This window comes from Tachyglossus aculeatus, chromosome 21, assembly GCF_015852505.1.
Source record: "Tachyglossus aculeatus isolate mTacAcu1 chromosome 21, mTacAcu1.pri, whole genome shotgun sequence".
NCBI classification, from domain to species: domain Eukaryota; kingdom Metazoa; phylum Chordata; class Mammalia; order Monotremata; family Tachyglossidae; genus Tachyglossus; species Tachyglossus aculeatus.
In genome coordinates this window covers 3,228,910-3,245,378 of record NC_052086.1, presented here as the reverse complement: position 1 = coordinate 3,245,378, position 16,469 = coordinate 3,228,910, and the positions used below count along the sequence as shown (strand labels likewise).

At 50.9% G+C, this 16,469-nt stretch overlaps 1 protein-coding gene across 1 annotated transcript in view; it reads left to right on the top strand.

The window, feature by feature from the left end:
* Window positions 1-248: 248 nt before the first annotated feature.
* Window positions 249-16,469, top strand: part of LOC119942698 (acyl-CoA dehydrogenase family member 11-like) — a 30,455-nt gene continuing 14,234 nt past the window's right edge. Inside the window, exons 1-7 of the mRNA XM_038763591.1 lie at window positions 249-394; window positions 13,205-13,437; window positions 14,089-14,188; window positions 14,463-14,580; window positions 14,709-14,851; window positions 15,552-15,701; window positions 15,967-16,061. Of these exons, the coding sequence (XP_038619519.1) occupies window positions 266-394; window positions 13,205-13,437; window positions 14,089-14,188; window positions 14,463-14,580; window positions 14,709-14,851; window positions 15,552-15,701; window positions 15,967-16,061 (968 nt within the window). The 5' untranslated portion in view covers window positions 249-265. The remainder of the gene's footprint in view (window positions 395-13,204; window positions 13,438-14,088; window positions 14,189-14,462; window positions 14,581-14,708; window positions 14,852-15,551; window positions 15,702-15,966; window positions 16,062-16,469) is intronic.

Here is a 16,469-nt window from a genome sequence, read left to right as displayed (position 1 = left end):
TATTATTATTATTGTGTGTGCCTCAATGACCTCATCTGTAACAGGGGGATGAAGACCGTGAGCCACACGTGGGACACCTTGATGACCTCGTGTCTCCCCCAGTGCTTGGCACACTGTAAGCGCTTAACAAGTAGCAGTACGGGAGCGCTGAAGAAACAGGATTGATTGACGGGAGGGAGGAGGAGGAGGAAGAGGAGGAGGGCCCTGGGGCGGAGCCCCCGGCTTGGCCGTCCCCTCCCCGGGTCCGGTGCCCACTGCTCAGGACATGTCCGGCCTGGGGGGCTTCGCCTGGGCCCGGCTCGGGGCCTTCTTCCAGGAGCGGCCCCGCCTCTGGAACCCCTACCACCAGGACCCCCTGCTAAGGGGGCACCTCTGCGCCCACCTGCCCACCCAGGTCCGCCACCCCGGGGGGCTGGACGCAAGGTTGGGGCCTGGGCTGGGGGCCTGGGGGCTAGGGACTGGGCTGGACGCTTTGGGGGGCTCGACTGGGGCTGGGCTGAGCGTTGGGGCCTAGGCTGGGGGGCTCAGGTGGGCTGGGCATTTCCCTTTTTTAAAATGGTATTTGTTAAGCAATTAACAGCCCGGCTCCTCCACTTGTCCGCTGTGTGACCTTGGGCAAGTCACTTAATAATAATAATAATAATAATAGCATTTATTAAGCGCTTACTATGTGCAAAGCGCTGGGGAGGTTACAAGCGTGGCTCAGTGGAAAGAGCCCGGGCTTTGAAGTCAGGGGTCATGGGTTCAAACCCCCGGCTCCGCCACTTCATCATCATCAGTCGTATTTATTGAGCGCTTACTGTGTGCAGAGCACTGGACTAAGCGCTTGGGAAGTACAAGTTGGCAACATATAGAGACAGTCATCATCAATCGTATTTATTGAGCGCTTACTGTATGCAGAGCACTGGACTAAGCACTTGGGAAGTACAAGTTGGCAACATATAGAGACAGTCATCATCAATCGTATTTATTGAGCGCTTACTGTGTGCAGAGCACTGGACTAAGCGCTCGGGAAGTACAAGTTGGCAACATATAGAGACAGTCATCATCAATCTTATTTATTGAGCGCTTACTGTGTGCAGAGCACTGGACTAAGCGCTCGGGAAGTACAAGTTGGCAACATATAGAGACAGTCATCATCAATCGTATTTATTGAGAGCTTACTGTGTGCAGAGCACTGGACTAAGCGCTTGGGAAGTACAAGTTGGCAACATATAGAGACAGTCTCCACCCAACAGTGGGCTCACAGTCTAAAAGCCACTTGTCAGCTGTGTGACTTTGGCAAGTCACTTCACTTCTCTGGGCCTCAGTGACCTCATCGGTAAAATGGGGATTAAGGCTGTGAGCCCCCTGTGGGACAACCTGATCTCCTTGTAACCTCCCCAGCGCTTAGAACAGTGCTTTGCACATAGTAAGCGCTTAATAAATGCTATCATTATTATTATTACAAGGTGATCAGGTTGTCCCTAGTGGGGCTCACAGTCTTAATCCCCATTTTACAGATGAGGGAACTGAGGCCCAGAGAAGTTAAGTGACTTGCCCTGAGTCACACAGCTGACAATTGGCGGAGCTGGGATATGAACCCATGACCTCTTACTCCCAAGCCCGGGCTTTTTCCACTGAGCCACGCTGCTTCCCCAACTTCTCTGTGCCTCAGTTACCTCATCTGTAAAATGGGGATTAAAACTGTGAGCCCCACGTGGGACAATCTGATCACCTTGTAAACTCCCCAGCGCTTGGAACAGTGTTTTGCACATAGTAAGCGCTTAATAAATGCTATTATTATTATTATATGGGCTGGGCTTTTCCTTTCTTGTAAATGGTATTTGTTAAGCAATTACCATATGCCATATACAGAGAAGCAGCGTGGCCCAGTGGAAAGAGCCCCGGCTTTGGAGTCAGAGGTCATGGGTCCAAACCCCGCTTCGCCACTTATCAGCTGTGTGACTTTGGGCAAGTCTCTTAACTTCTCTGGGCCTCAGTTCCCTCATCTGTAAAATGGGGATGAAGACCGTGAGCCCACCGTGGGACAACCTGATCACCTTGTTAACCTCCCCAGTGCTTAGAGCAGTGCTTTGCACATAGTAAGCACTTAATAAATGCTATCATTATTATTATTATGCCAGGCCCTGTTCCAAGCACTGGGGTAGATACAAGCTCATCAGGTTGGACAAAGTCCCTGTCCCACGTGGCACTCACAGTTTTAATCCCTTTTGCGTTGCCCTGACTTGTTCCCTTTTTCCCCACCTCCCAGCCCCATGGCACTTATGTCCATATCCGTCATTAAATTAATTTATATTCATGTCTGCTTCTCCCCACCACAAGAGGCTGTAAGCTCGTTGTGGGCAGGGAATGTGACTGTTGATTGTTGTATTGAGAAGCAGCTTGGCTCAGTGGAAAAGAGCCTGGGCTTTGGAGTCAAAGGTCATGGGTTCAAATCCCGGCTCTGCCAATTGTCAGCTGTGTGACTTTGGGCAAGTCACTTCACTTCTCTGGGCCTCAGTTACCTCATCTGTAAAATGGGGATGAAGACAAGAGCCCCTCAGGGGATAACCTGATCACCTTGTAACCTGAACAGTGCTTGGCACATAGTAAGCGCTTAATAAATGCCATTATTATTATTATTATTGTATTTTCCCATCTGATAAGTACAATGCTGTGCACACAGTAAGTGCTCAATAATAATAATAATGGCGTTTATTAAGCGCTTACTATGTACACTGTTCAAGGCGCTGGGGAGGTTACAAGGTGATGAGGTTGTCCCACGGGGGGCTCACAGTCATAATCCCCATTTTACAGATGAGGGAACTGAGGTACGGAGAAGTGAAGTGACTTGCCCAAAGTCACATAGCTGACAGTTGGCGGAGCCGGGATAGAACCCATGACCTCTGACTCCCAAGCCCGGGCTCTTTCCACTGAGCCACACTGCTCCTCTCAATAAATACAATTGAATAAATTAATTAATCCCCATTTGACAGATGAGGGTGCAGAGAAGTAAAGAGACTCGCCCAAGGTTGCACAGCAGACAAGTGGCAGAGCCAGAATTAGAACCCAGGTCTACTTTTTTTTTTAAATGGTATTTTCTATGCACTCACAAGGTGCCAAGCACTGTAGTAAGTCCCAGCAGGATGGCCTAGTAGATAGAGCACGAGTCTGGAAGTCAGGACAACTTGGGTTCTAATCCCGGCTCTGCCACATGTCAGCTGTGTGACCTTGAGCGAGTCACTTCACTTCTCTGGGTCTCAGTTACGTCATCTGTAAAATGGGGATTAAGAGCGTGAGCCTCGTGGGACAGGGACTGTGTGCAACCTAATTAACTTGTATCCATCCCAGCACTTAGAACAGTGTATGGCACGTAGTAAGCGCTTAACAGTGCTTATTTATCATTACTAAATGCTGGGGGAGATACAAAATAACTCAAGTTGGACAGAGTCCCTGATCTTTGCACATAGTAAGCGCTTAACAAATGCCATCATTATTATTATTATCCAAAGGAGTGTTGCCAAGTGTCTGCCGCATGGCCCTGGGCAAGTCACTTAAGTTTTCTGTGTCTCATCTGAACAGAGAATAACAATAATAATAATAATAATGTTGGTATTTGTTAAGCGCTTACTATGTGCAAAGCACTATTCTAAGCGCTGGGGGGGATACAAGGTGAACAGGTTGTCCTACGTGGGGCTCACAGGCTTCATCCCCATTTTACAGATGAGGTAACTGAGGCACAGTGAAGTGAAGTGACTCTCCCAAGGTCACACAGCAAACAAGCGGCGGAGCCGGGATTAGAACACATAGGTAAGCAGCGTGGCTCAGTGGCAAGAGCACGGGCTTTGGAGTCAGAGGTCATGGGTTCAAATCCTGGCTCTGCCAACTGTCAGTTGTGTGACTTTGGGCAAGTCATTTCACTTCTTTGGGCCTCAGTGACCTCATCTGTCAAATGGGTATTAAAACTGTGAGCCTACCGTGGGACAGCCTGATCACCTTGTAACCTCCCCAGCGCTTAGAACAGTGCCTTGCACATAGTAAGCACTTAATAAATGCCATTATTATTATTATTATTTTTGTTATTATTGTTATTATGATCTCTGACTCCCAAGTCCGGGCACTTCCCACTGAGCCACGCTGTGAAGCATAATCTTCTAGACATAAGGCATAATCAATCAATCAATCAATCGTATTTATTGAGCGCTTACTATGTGCAGAGCACTGTACTAAGCGCTTGGGAAGTACAAATTGGCATCACATAGAGACAGTCCCTACCCAACAGTGGGCTCACAGTCTAAAAGGGGGAGACAGAGAACAGAACCAAACATACCAACAAAATAAAATAAGTAGGATAGAAATGTACAAGTAAAATAAATAAATAAACAAATAAATAGAGTAATAAATATGTACAACCATATATACATATATACAGGTGCTGTGGGGAAGGGAAGGAGGTAAGACGGGGGGATGGAGAGGGGGACGAGGGGGAGAGGAAAGAAGGGGCTCAGTCTGGGAAGGCCTCCTGGAGGAGGTGAGCTCTCAGCAGGGCCTTGAAGGGAGGAAGAGAGCTAGCTTGGCGGATGGGCAGAGGGATTGGGGGCATTCCAGGCCCCGGGGATGACGTGGGCCGGGGGTCGATGGCGGGACAGGCGAGAGCGAGGTACAGTGAGGAGATTAGCGGTGGAGGAGCGGAGGGTGCGGGCTGGACAGTAGAAGGAGAGAAGGGAGGTGAGGTAGGAGGGGGCGAGGGGATGGACAGCCTTGAAGCCCAGGGTGAGGAGTTTCTGCCTGATGCGCAGATTGATCGGTAGCCACTGGAGATTTTTGAGGAGGGGAGTAATATGTCCAGAATGTCCAGATGTCCATATGCTTATGCATATGACTGCATAAGCAGTCTTCTAGACTGTGAGCCCGCTATTGGGTAGGGACTGTCTCTATATGTTGCAAACTTGTACTTCCCAAGCGCTTAGTACAGTGCTCTGCACACAGTAAGCGCTCAATAAATACGATTGAATGAATGAATGAATAATGGTCTAGTGGCTTGATCCCAGGCCTAGGAGTCTGAACAATCTGGGTTCTTATCCCGGCTCTGCTTCCTCTCTGCTTTGTGACCTTGGATAAGTCACTTCACTTCTCTGCCCCTCAGTTACCTCATCTGTAAAAGAGGGATGAAGACTGTGAGCCCCATGTGGGACACGGACTTTGTCTGACCTGATGATCTTGTATTTACCCCAGCACTTAGTACAGTGCCTGGAAGAGAGTCAGCATGTAACAAATACCTTAAAAACAAAGGAAAACAAAACCTTAGCTCCTCCATCGGCAAAATAGGGGGCTTCAATACCCGTTCTCCCGCCTACTTAGACTCTGAGCCCCATCTGGGACTCGGATTTTATCTGACCTAACTTGTATCGACCCCAACGCTTAAACAGTGCTTGAGAACGTAGTAAGCGCTCAATAAATACGATTGATGATGAAGTGGTTAACAAGTACACTAACAACACTTAATAATAACAATAAGCCCCCTCCTTCCTCCTTCCTCTTCCCCTCATCCCCCTCTCCATCCCCCCCGTCTTACCTCCTTCCCTTCCCCACAGCACCTGTATATATGGATATATGTTTGTACATATTTATTACTCTATTTATTTATTTATTTATTTTGTACATATCTATTCTATTTATTTTATTTTGTTAATATGTTTGGTTTTGTTCTCTGTCTCCCCCTTCTAGACTGTGAGCCCACTGTTGGGTAGGGACTGTCTCTATATGTTGCCAACTTGTACTTCCCAAGTGCTTAGTACAGTGCTCTGCACACAGTAAGCGCTCAATAAATACGATTGATGATGATGGCTGTCTCTATATGTTGCCAACTTGTACTTCCCAAGTGCTTAGTACAGTGCTCTGCACATAGTAAGTGCTCAATAAATACGATTGATTGATTGATTGAATAATATAATAATAGAGTGTGTCTGCCAACCCTGTTATATTGTACTCGTCCAAGCATTTAACATAATGTTTAGTGAATACGAGTAATTCATTTATTGATTCACGGTTTTAATCAGACAAGGTTCCCTTTCCTTTCCTCCCCGTGTCCTTGACCAAAGAGACCTGGGGGTATTGGCTGTGGCTTAAGGGGCCTAACTAAGTCAAGAGCAACAGCCCGGAGGTTACGGGGGAATGTGTGCAACCATTTGGGGCCCTGCGTGTGGAAATCAAACAGTGGTATTTACTGAGCATATGCCGAGCTCTCTGTTGGAAAACAGTTGAGCCTGCCAACTGGGGGAGGGGTAACTGGAATTCCAGTGGGTAGCTCAAAAGCCCGGCATCAAACGTGGCACCAGCTGACCCTGTGCCCTAAGATACTGGTTTTTTTTAATGGTATTTGTTAAGCGCTTACCATGTGTCCGAGCACTGTTCTAAGTATTGGGGAAGATAAAAGATCATCAGGTAGAACCCATTCCCAGTCCCACGGTTGAAGATAGGAGGGAGAAAAGGTTCTAAACTCCTTTTTTGCAGTTGAGGAAGCAGGCCCAGAGAAGGGAAGTGACTTGCCCAAGGTCACACAGCAAGCCAAGTGGCAGAGCCGGGATTAGAACCCAGATGATGATGGTATTTGTTGAGCGTTTACTATGTGCGAAGCACTGTTCTAAGCGCTGGGGGGGATACAAGGTGATCAGGTTGTCCCACGTGAGACTCAGTCTTAAACCCCATTTTACAGATGAGGTAACTGAGGCACAGAGAAGTTAAGTGGCTTGCCCAAGATCACACAGCTGACAAGTGGCTGAGTCGGCATTCGAACCCATGACCTCTGACTCCCAAGCCCGGGCTCTTTCTACTGAGCCATGCTGCTTCTCAGGTCCTCCGACTCCCGGGTCTGGGCTCTTTCCACAGGGCCACACTGCTTCTACTTAACTTCTCTGTGCCTCAGTTCTCTCATCTGTAAAATGGGGATTAAGACTGTGAGCCCCGTGGGACAACTTGATCACCTTGTAACCTCCTCAGCGCTTAGAACAGTGCTTTGCACATAGTAAGCATTTAATAAATGCCATCATTATTATTATTATTATTCTCAATTCCCCTACTTAATAATTATAACAATATTGCAGTATTGTTAAGTGCTGGCTATGTATCAAGCACTGAGGCATAGTGGATAATAATAATGATGGCATTTATTAAGCACTTACTATGTGCAAAGCACTGTTCTAAGCGCTGGAATAGAAGCCTGGGCCTGGCAGTTAGGAGTACCTTGGTTCTAATCGTGGCTCTGCCACTTGTCTGCTGTTCATTCATTTAGTCATATTTATTGAGCACTTACTATTTGCAGAGCACTGTACTAAATGCTTGGAAAGTACAATACAGCAAATAAAAGCTGCTTCACTTCTGTGCCTCAGTTCCCTCATCTGTAAGATGGGGACTAAGATTGTGAGCCCTGCGTGGGTCAGGGACTGTGTCCAACATCATTCATTCATTCATTCAGTCCTATTTATTGAGCACTTACTGTGTGCAGAGTACTGTACGAAGCACTTGGAATGTTCAATTCAGCAATAAACAGAGACACAATCCCAGTCCACACTGGGCTTACAGTCTAAAAGGGGGGGAGACTGACATCAAGACAAGTAAACAGGTATCAGTATAAATAAATAGAATTATAGCTATATGTACACATCAAAACAAGTAAACCTGAATTAATATAAATAGAATTATAGATATGTACTTCTTATACGCAAGTGCTTTGGGGCGGCGAGGGGGGTGGAGCAAAGGGAGAGAGTCGGGGCGATGTGGAGGGAAGTGGGAGCTGAGGAAGAGTGGGGCTTAGTGTGGGAAGGCCTCTTGGAGGAGGTGAGCCTTCAGTAGGGCTTTGAAGGGGGGGAAGAGTGAATGTTTGGCGGATTTGAGGAAGGAGGGCATTCCAAGCCAGAAGTAGGATGTGGGCCAGAGGTCGACGGTGGGACAGGTGAGAATGAGGCCCAGTGAGAAGGTTAGTGGCAACAGACGAGCGGAGTGTGAGGGCTGGGATGGAGAAGGAGAGAAGGGAGGTGAGGTATGAAGGGACAAGGTGATGGAGAGCTTTGAAACCAACAGTGAGGAGTTTGCGATTGATACGGAGATTGATAGGCAACCACTGGAGATTTTTGAGGAGGGGGGTGATGTGCCCAGAACCTTTCTTTAGAAAGATAATCCGGGCAGCAGAGTGAAGTATGGACTGAAGTGGAGAGACAGGAGGTTGAGAGGTCAGAAAGGAGTCTGATGCACTCATCCAGTCGGGACAGGGTGAGCGATTGTACTAACTTGGTAATAATAATAATAATGATGGCATTTGTTAAGCGCTTACTATGTGCAAAGCACTGTTCTAAGCATTGGGGGGATACAAGGTGATCAGGTTGTCCCATGTGGGGCTCACAGTCTTAATCCCCATTTTACAGATGAGGGAACTGAAGCTCAGAGAAGTTAAGTGACTTGCCCAAGGTCACACAGCAGACGTGTGGCGGAGCCGGGATTCAAACCCATGACCTCTGACTCCAAAGCCCATGCTCTTTCCACTGAGCCACGCTGCTTGGTAGTGGTTTGGATGGAGAGGAAAGGGAGGATCTTGGCAAGGTTGGGAAGGTGAGACCGGCAGGTTTTGGTGACGGATTGGATATGTGGGGTGATTGAGAGAGTGGAGTCAAGGATAATCATTATAGTATTTGTTAAGCGCTTACTAAGTGTCAAGCACTGCAAGGTTGCGGGCTTGTGAGACGGGAAGGATGGTTGTGCCATTCACAGTGACAGGAAGGTCAGGGAGAGGACAGGATTTGGGAGGGAAGATAAGGAGCTCCGTCTTGGACAAGTTGAGTCTTGGATGGCGGGAGGACATCCAGGTAGAGATGTCCTGAAGGCAGGAGGAGATGCGAGCCTGGAGGGAGGGAGAACAGGGGAGGAGATAGAGATTTGGGTGTCACCTGCATAGAGATGATAGTTGAAACTGGGGGACCGAATGAGTTCACCAAGGGAGTGAGAGTAGACGGAGAGTAGAAGGGGACCAAGAACTGACCCTTGAGGAACCCCTATGTTTAGGGGATGAGAGGGGAGGAGAATGAATGGCCAGAGAGATGAGGAGAACAAGGAGAGGACGGAGTCAGTGAAGCCAAGGTTGCATAATATGTTGAGCAGAAGGGGATGGTCCACAGTGTCAAAGGCAGCTGAGAGTTTGAGTAGGTTTAGGATGGAGTAGGAGCCGCTGGATTGGTGACCTTCGAGAGGGCAGTTTCAGTGGAGTGGAGGGGGCAGAAGCCAGATTGAAGGGGGTCCAGGAGAGAATCGGAGGAGAGGAATTCGAGGCAGTGAGTATAGAAAACTCATTCCAGGAGTTTGGAAAGGAAGGGTAGGCGGGACGTGGGTTGATAACTGGAGGGGACTGTGGGGTCAAGGGAGGGTTTTTTTAGGATGGGGGAGACATGAGCGTGTTTGAAGGCAGAAGGAAAGAAGCTGTTGGAGAGTAAGCGGTTAAAAATAGAAGTTAAGGAGAGGAGGAAGGAAGGGGCAAGAGTTTTTAGAAGGTGGGAGGGAATGGGGTCTGAAGCGCATGTGGAGGGGATGGTACTTGTGAGGAGGGAGGAGATCTCCTCTGAAAATACTGCTGGGAAGGATGGGAAAGTTGAAGAGGAGGCCGAGAGGAGGGGGGATGGGAGGAGGTGATTTGGGGGAGCTCAGACCTGATGGTGTTACTTTTCCTAATGAAGTAGGTGGCCAGATCGTTGGGGGTGAGGTAATGGGGGAGGAGGAGGGACAGAGGACCTGAGGAGGGAGTTAAATGGAACAACTGATGAGGGTGATGGGCATGGGTGTCAGTAAGGAAGGAGAAATAGTTTTGCCGGGCAGAGTTAAGGCAAGAAAGGACAAACTCAAAGTGGACAAGTTTGGCCTGTTGTTTAGATTTCTGCCAGCAGCATTCAGCGGCTCAAACGTAAGAGTGAAGGAGGCGGGCAGTGGCAGTGATCCAGGGCTGTGGGTTAAAGGTGTGAGAAAGACGAAGGGATAGGGGAGCGAGTGAGTTGAGGTGAGTAGAGAAGGTGGAGCTGAGGGCATCTATTTAGTCATCAAGAATGGGTAGAATGGGTAGGGAGGCTACGGGGGGTGTGATACGCTGAGAGAGATGGGTGGGGTCGAGAGAGCGGAGGTCTCTGTGGGGAATAGTTCGGATTTACCCAGAGGAGGAGTGTGAGAGGAGGCAAGTGAGAAGGTTGTGTTGAGAGAGGGATTTCAGAGTTGGTGAGGATGGAGATTGTCCAGAGGTTAGAGATGATGAGATTGAGTGTGTGTCCAAGTTGGTGAGTGGGCGAGGTGGGGTGGGCATAGCTCTCTCATCCGCCAAGCTAGCTCTCTTCCTCCCTTCAAGGCCCTGCTGAGAGCTCACCTCCTCCAGGAGGCCTTCCCAGACTGAACCCCTTCCTTCCTCTCCCCCTCGTCCCCCTCTCCATCCCCCCCATCTTACCTCCTTCCCTTCCCCACAGTACCTGTATATATGTATATATGTTTGTACATATTTATTACTCATTTATTTATTTATTTATTTTACTTGTACATATCTATTCTATTTATTTTATTTTGTTAGTATGTTTGGTTTTGTTCTCTGTCTCCCCCTTTTAGACTGTGAGCCCACTGTTGCGTAGGGACTGTCTCTATATGTTGCCAATTTGTACTTCCCAAGAGCTTAGTACAGTGCTCTGCACATAGTAAGCGCTCAATAAATACGATTGATGATGATGATGACGATGGAACAGGAGGTTGGCAGAGTTGAGATGAGCTTGTATCTACCCCAGAGCTTAGAACAGTGCCTGGCACCTAGTAAGCGCTTAATAAATACCATAAGAAAGCACTGTGCTAAATACTGGAGGAGCTGAAAAACAATCAGGTCAGAGACAGTCCCTGGCCCACAAAGGGCTCCCATTGTAAGTAGAAGTAAGCACAGGTGTTGAATCCCCACTTTACAGAGGAAAAAACTGGCAGAAAGGAGTCCAATAACGATAAAGGTGGTGGTAATAATAGTAATAATAATTGTGGTATTTGTTAAGCGCTTACTTTGTGCCAGGCACTGTACTATGGGCTGGGGTGGATACAAGCAAATCGGGTTGGACACAGTCCCTGTCCCGTGTGGGGCTCACAGTCTCAATCCCCATTTTCCCGATGAGATCACTGAGGCCCAGAGAAGTGAAGTGGCTTGCCTGAGGTCACACAGCAGACAGCTGGCAGAGCCAGGATTAGAACCCATGACCTTCTGACTCCCACGCCCGGGCTCTATAAGTGACGGATCTAGGGAAGCAGCGTGGCTCAGTGGAAAGAGCACGGACTTTGGAGTCAGAGTTCAGGGATTCAAATCCTGGCTCCGCCAATTGTCAGCTGTGTGACTTTGGGCAAGTCAGTTAACTTCTCTGGGCCTCAGTTACCTCATCTGTAAAATGGGGATTAAGACTGTGAGCCCCCTGTGGGACAGCGTGATGACCTTCGAGAAGCAGCGTGGCTCAGTGGAAAGAGCCCGGGCTTTAGAATCAGAGGTCCTGGGTTCAAATCCTGGCTCTGCCAATTACCAGCTGTGTGACTTTGGGCAAGTCACTTAACTTCTCTGTGCCTCAATTACCTCATCTGTTCAACTATCATCTCTACGCTGATGACACCCAGATCTACATCTCTGCCCCTGCTCTCTCCCCCTCCCTCCAGGCTCGCATCTCCTCCTGCCTTCAGGACATCTCCATCTGGATGTCCGCCCGCCACCTAAAGCTCAACATGTCGAAGACTGAGCTCCTTGTCTTCCCTCCCAAACCTTGTCCTCTCCCTGACTTTCCCATCTCTGTTGACGGCACTACCATCCTTCCCGTCTCACAAGCCCGCAACCTCGGTGTCATCCTCGACTCCGCTCTCTCATTCACCCCTCACATCCAAGCCGTCACCAAAACCTGACGGTCTCAGCTCCGCAACATTGCCAAGATCCGCCCTTTCCTCTCCATCCAAACCGCTACCCTGCTCATTCAAGCTCTCATCCTATCCCGTCTGGACTACTGCACTAGCCTTCTCTCTGATCTCCCATCCTTGTATCTCTCTCCACTTCAATCCATACTTCATGCTGCTGCCCGGATTATCTTTGTCCAGAAATGCTCTGGACATATTACTCCCCTCCTCAAAAACCTCCAATGGCTACCGATCAATCTGTGCATCAGGCAGAAACTCCTCACCCTGGGCTTCAAGGCTGTCCATCACCTCGCCCCCTCCTACCTCACCTCCCTTCTCTCCTTCTACTGCCCAGCCCGCACCCTCCGCTCCTCCACCGCTAATCTCCTCACTGTACCTCGCTCTCGCCTGTCCCGCCGTCGACCCCCGGCCCACGTCATCCCCCGGGCCTGGAATGCCCTCCCTCTGCCCATCCGCCAAGCTAGCTCTCTTCCTCCCTTCAAGGCCCTGCTGAGAGCTCACCTCCTCCAGGAGGCCTTCCCAGACTGAGCCCCTTCTTTCCTCTCCCCCTCGTCCCCCTCTCCATCCCCCCGTCTTACCTCCCTCCCTTCCCCACAGCACCTGTATATATGTATATATGGTTGTACATATTTATTACTCTATTTATTTATTTATTTATTTATTTTACCTGTACATTTCTATCCTACTTATTTTATTTTGTTGGTATGTTTGGTTCTGTTCTCTGTCTCCCCCTTTTAGACTGTGAGCCCACTGTTGGGTAGGGACTGTCTCTATGTGATGCCAATTTGTACTTCCCAAGCGCTTAGTACAGTGCTGTGCACATAGTAAGCGCTCAATAAATGCGATTGATTGATTGATTGATTGATTGATAAAATGAGGATTAAGACTATGAGCCCCACGTGGGACAACCTGATCACCTTGTATCCTCCTCAGCGCTTAGAACAGTGCTTTGCACATAGTAAGCGCTTAATAAGTGCTATCATTATTATTATTATTATTGTAACCTCCCCAGCACTTAGAACGGTGCTTTGCGCATAGTAAGTACTTAATAAATGCCATTATTATTATTATTTTCTGGATATAAGAGCTGTGGGGCTGAGGGTGGTGTGAATAAAGGGAGCAAATCCAAGTGCAAGGATGATGCGGAAGGGAGAGGGAGTACGGGAGATGAGGGCTTAGTCAGGGAAGGCCTCTTGGAGGAGGTGCGATGCACGATGACTGGATCGGGGATTGTATGGAGGGTCGGGGGCCCGGGCTGAGGGCCGTGGCTTCCCCGCAGGTGTTCGCCGCCGTGCAAGAGGACCTGCAGCGCTTCGGGGAGCGGGTGGCCGAGGAGATAGACGCCCTGGGCCGCGAGTGCGAGCTGAGCCCGCCCTCGCTGCAACAGTTAGATGCCTGGGGCCGGCGTGTGGACTGCATCGTCACCAGTCCCGCCTGGAAGAGGATGAAGGATGTGGCCGCCCAGGAGGGCCTTGTGGCTGAGGCCTTCGAGAGGCGGTACTCCAACTGGAGGTAATAACAGTAATAACGATGATAAGAATTGTGGTATTGGTTAAATAAGCGCTTACTGGGGGCCAGGCACTGTACTAAGCGCTGGGGTGGATGAGAGAAGCCGCATGGCTTAGTGGAAAGAGCCGGGGCTTGGGAGTCAGAGGTCGTGGGTTCTAATCCGGGCTCCGCCACTTATCCAGCTGTGTGACTTTGGGCAAGTCACTTCACTTCTCTGTGCTTGTTACCTCATTTGTAAAATGGGGATTAAGACTGTGAGCCCACGTGGGACTACCTGGTTACTTTGCATTTACCCCAGTGCTTAGAACAGTGCTTGGCACATAGTAAGCGCTTAACCAAAACCATCGTCATGATTATTATTAAGTGATGGGGTTGGGATTAAAACCCATGACCTTCTGACTCCCAGGGTTGTGTTCTATCCACTACTCCATGCTGCTTCTCCCGTATTGGGTGCTTATTATGTGCAAAGCACTGTACTAAGCACGTGGGAAAGTACAATACAACAACAAACAGACAGATTCCCTGCCCACAACGAGTTAGTCTAGAGGGGGAGACGGACGTTAATATTAAATAAATAAATTGAGCGATGGACAAATGCCACAGTCGTTATCATTTCTACCGTACCCGCTGACTTCCCGATTGATCTCCGGCTAGCCGTGTCTACCAGATGGCCAAGCTGTACCTGTTCGCACCCTCCTCGGGCCTTTTCACCTGCCCCCTCGCCATGACCGACGGAGCCGCTAAAGTCCTGGAGGTAAGTGGCCGGCACATGTGGCTCTCGGGGAGACCTCTCTGAGGGTCTGGCCGAGCCCCTCTCACCCAGGGTCCAGTTTTGGGGCTCTGGAGACCACCCCCCCACCCTGGTCTCCTCCCCTCCTAGCCCCACATGTGGCTACTTAGAGACTACTGGAGTCGGGGGCTCATGGGGGAGGTGGGAAGGGGCGGGGGTTCAAGCGCTTGTGGGTGGCTGTTGTGTGTTGGATCGATCGATCGATCGATGGATCGTTCAGTCAGTTGTTCCTCTGCAGACGGTGCAGTGCTCGGGCCCACCTGGGGACGCCCTGTCTCACCTGACTTCCCGGGACCCTCAGAGCTTCTGGACTTCAGGCCAGTGGATGACGGAACGCAAGGGCGGCTCGGACGTGGGTGAGTGGGCTCGCTGGCCGTGCCCCGCCACGGGGGAAGAGCCGCGGGCTTGGGCAGGTGGGACCCCGAGCCCCAGGGGCGGCCACGGCCTCCACATCACCGGCCTTCTCCTCCCCCGCCCCCCTCAGCCCTGGGCACGGAGACGCTGGCCCGGGCACAGGCCGATGGCACCTACCGGCTCTACGGGCACAAGTGGTTCACGTCCGCCACTGACGCCGACGTGACCCTGACCCTGGCCAGGGTGGTGGATGCCCAGAACTGCGTCACGGAGGTCAGGCGAGGGGCCGGGGGGCTGGGGGAGGGAGGGGGGCTCGGCCCTGCTCCAGGGCTGTGCTTCTTCCACAGCCACCACCCCTCCCTCTGGCTCCTGCTCTTGACCCGCTCTGGAGGGTGATCCCGGGGCCCCTAATCCCGGCCCTCTCTGTCCAGTGACCCTGAATCCCCTGACCCTGTCCTCTCTGATCACCCCAGGGCCCCGCCCATCCCATTCTGGTGACCCCGAGGCCCCTGACCCTGTCTTTTCTAATGACCCTGACCCTGTTCCACTCTGGTTATCCTGGGCCCCCGACCGTGTCCCTCTCTGGTGACCCCAGGGCTCCTTCCCTGTCCTCTATGGTGAACCCAAGGCCCCCAACTCTAACCTCTTTGGTGACCCCAGGGTCCCTGACCCTGCCTCACTGTGGTGACTCTGAAGCCACTTCCCTGTCCTCTCTGGTCATCCCAGGGCCCCTGACCCTGTCCTATTCCGTCCAGTGACCCCCAAGGCCCCTGACCTTGTCCTCTCTCAAGCGGAAGCTCCTTTCCGTGTCCTCTCTGGTGATCCTGGGGCCCCTGACCCTATCCTGCTCTGTCCGGTGACCCCAATGTCCTCGATCCCATCCTCTCAGACAACTCCAGGACCCCGACCCCGTCCGGATCTATCCGGCGACTCCAGGGGCCCTGATGCTCTCCCACTCTGTCCGGCGCTGCAGGGCACCCGAGGGCTGACCCTCTTCTTCCTGAAGCTGCGAGACGAGCAGGGGCAGCTGAATGGCATTGAGGTGCAGCGGCTCAAGGACAAGCTGGGCACCCGGCAGATGCCCACGGCGGAGCTGCTGCTGGACGGAGCCAAAGCCTACCGGGTACGGACATGCCCGTGGAGTGAACACAGGGGGCTGCCTCCAAAGACCCAGGTGGACCGCCTTCAGGGGCTCCTGGAGACTTTCTCAGGCCTCTGACGTGCTCCAGGATGGGCTTGGCCCCCACCCCTCTCATCCCACCCACCTCTGGACCCTCGGGATCCAGGGGTGCCCTCGGCCCGGAGAATCCCTCCTCGGTCCCCTGCTCGTGGCCCCGCTCTGAGCCGTGACGGTAGTGATGGCCGGCCCGCCTCCGCTTGGCTTGCAGGTCTCCGCGGAGGGCCGGGGCGTGGCCACCATCGCCAAGATGCTGGTCATCACCAGGATCCACAACGTGATCAGCGCCGTGGCCTCCATGAGAAGGTGAAGGCACTTAATACAGTGCTCAAGCACTTAGAATGGTGCTCAAGTCTTTAGTATTTTCATCTTTAGTCTTTAGAAGCAGTGTGGCTCACTGGAAAGAGCATGGGTTTAGGAGTCAGAGGTCATGGGTTCTCATCCCGCTCCACCACGTCTGCTATGTGACCTTGTACAAGTCACTTCGTCACTTCACTTCTCTGACCCTCCGTTACCTCATCTGTCAAATGGGGATTTAGACTGTGAGCCCCACGTGGGACAACCTGATCACCTTGTATCCCCCCCAGCGCTTAGAACAGTGCTTGGCGCGTAGGAAGCGCTTAACAAATACCATCATTATTATTATTATTGGGAGGAAGTATAATTTAATCCTCATTTTACAGATGAGGTAACGGAGGCCCAGGGAAGTGAGCT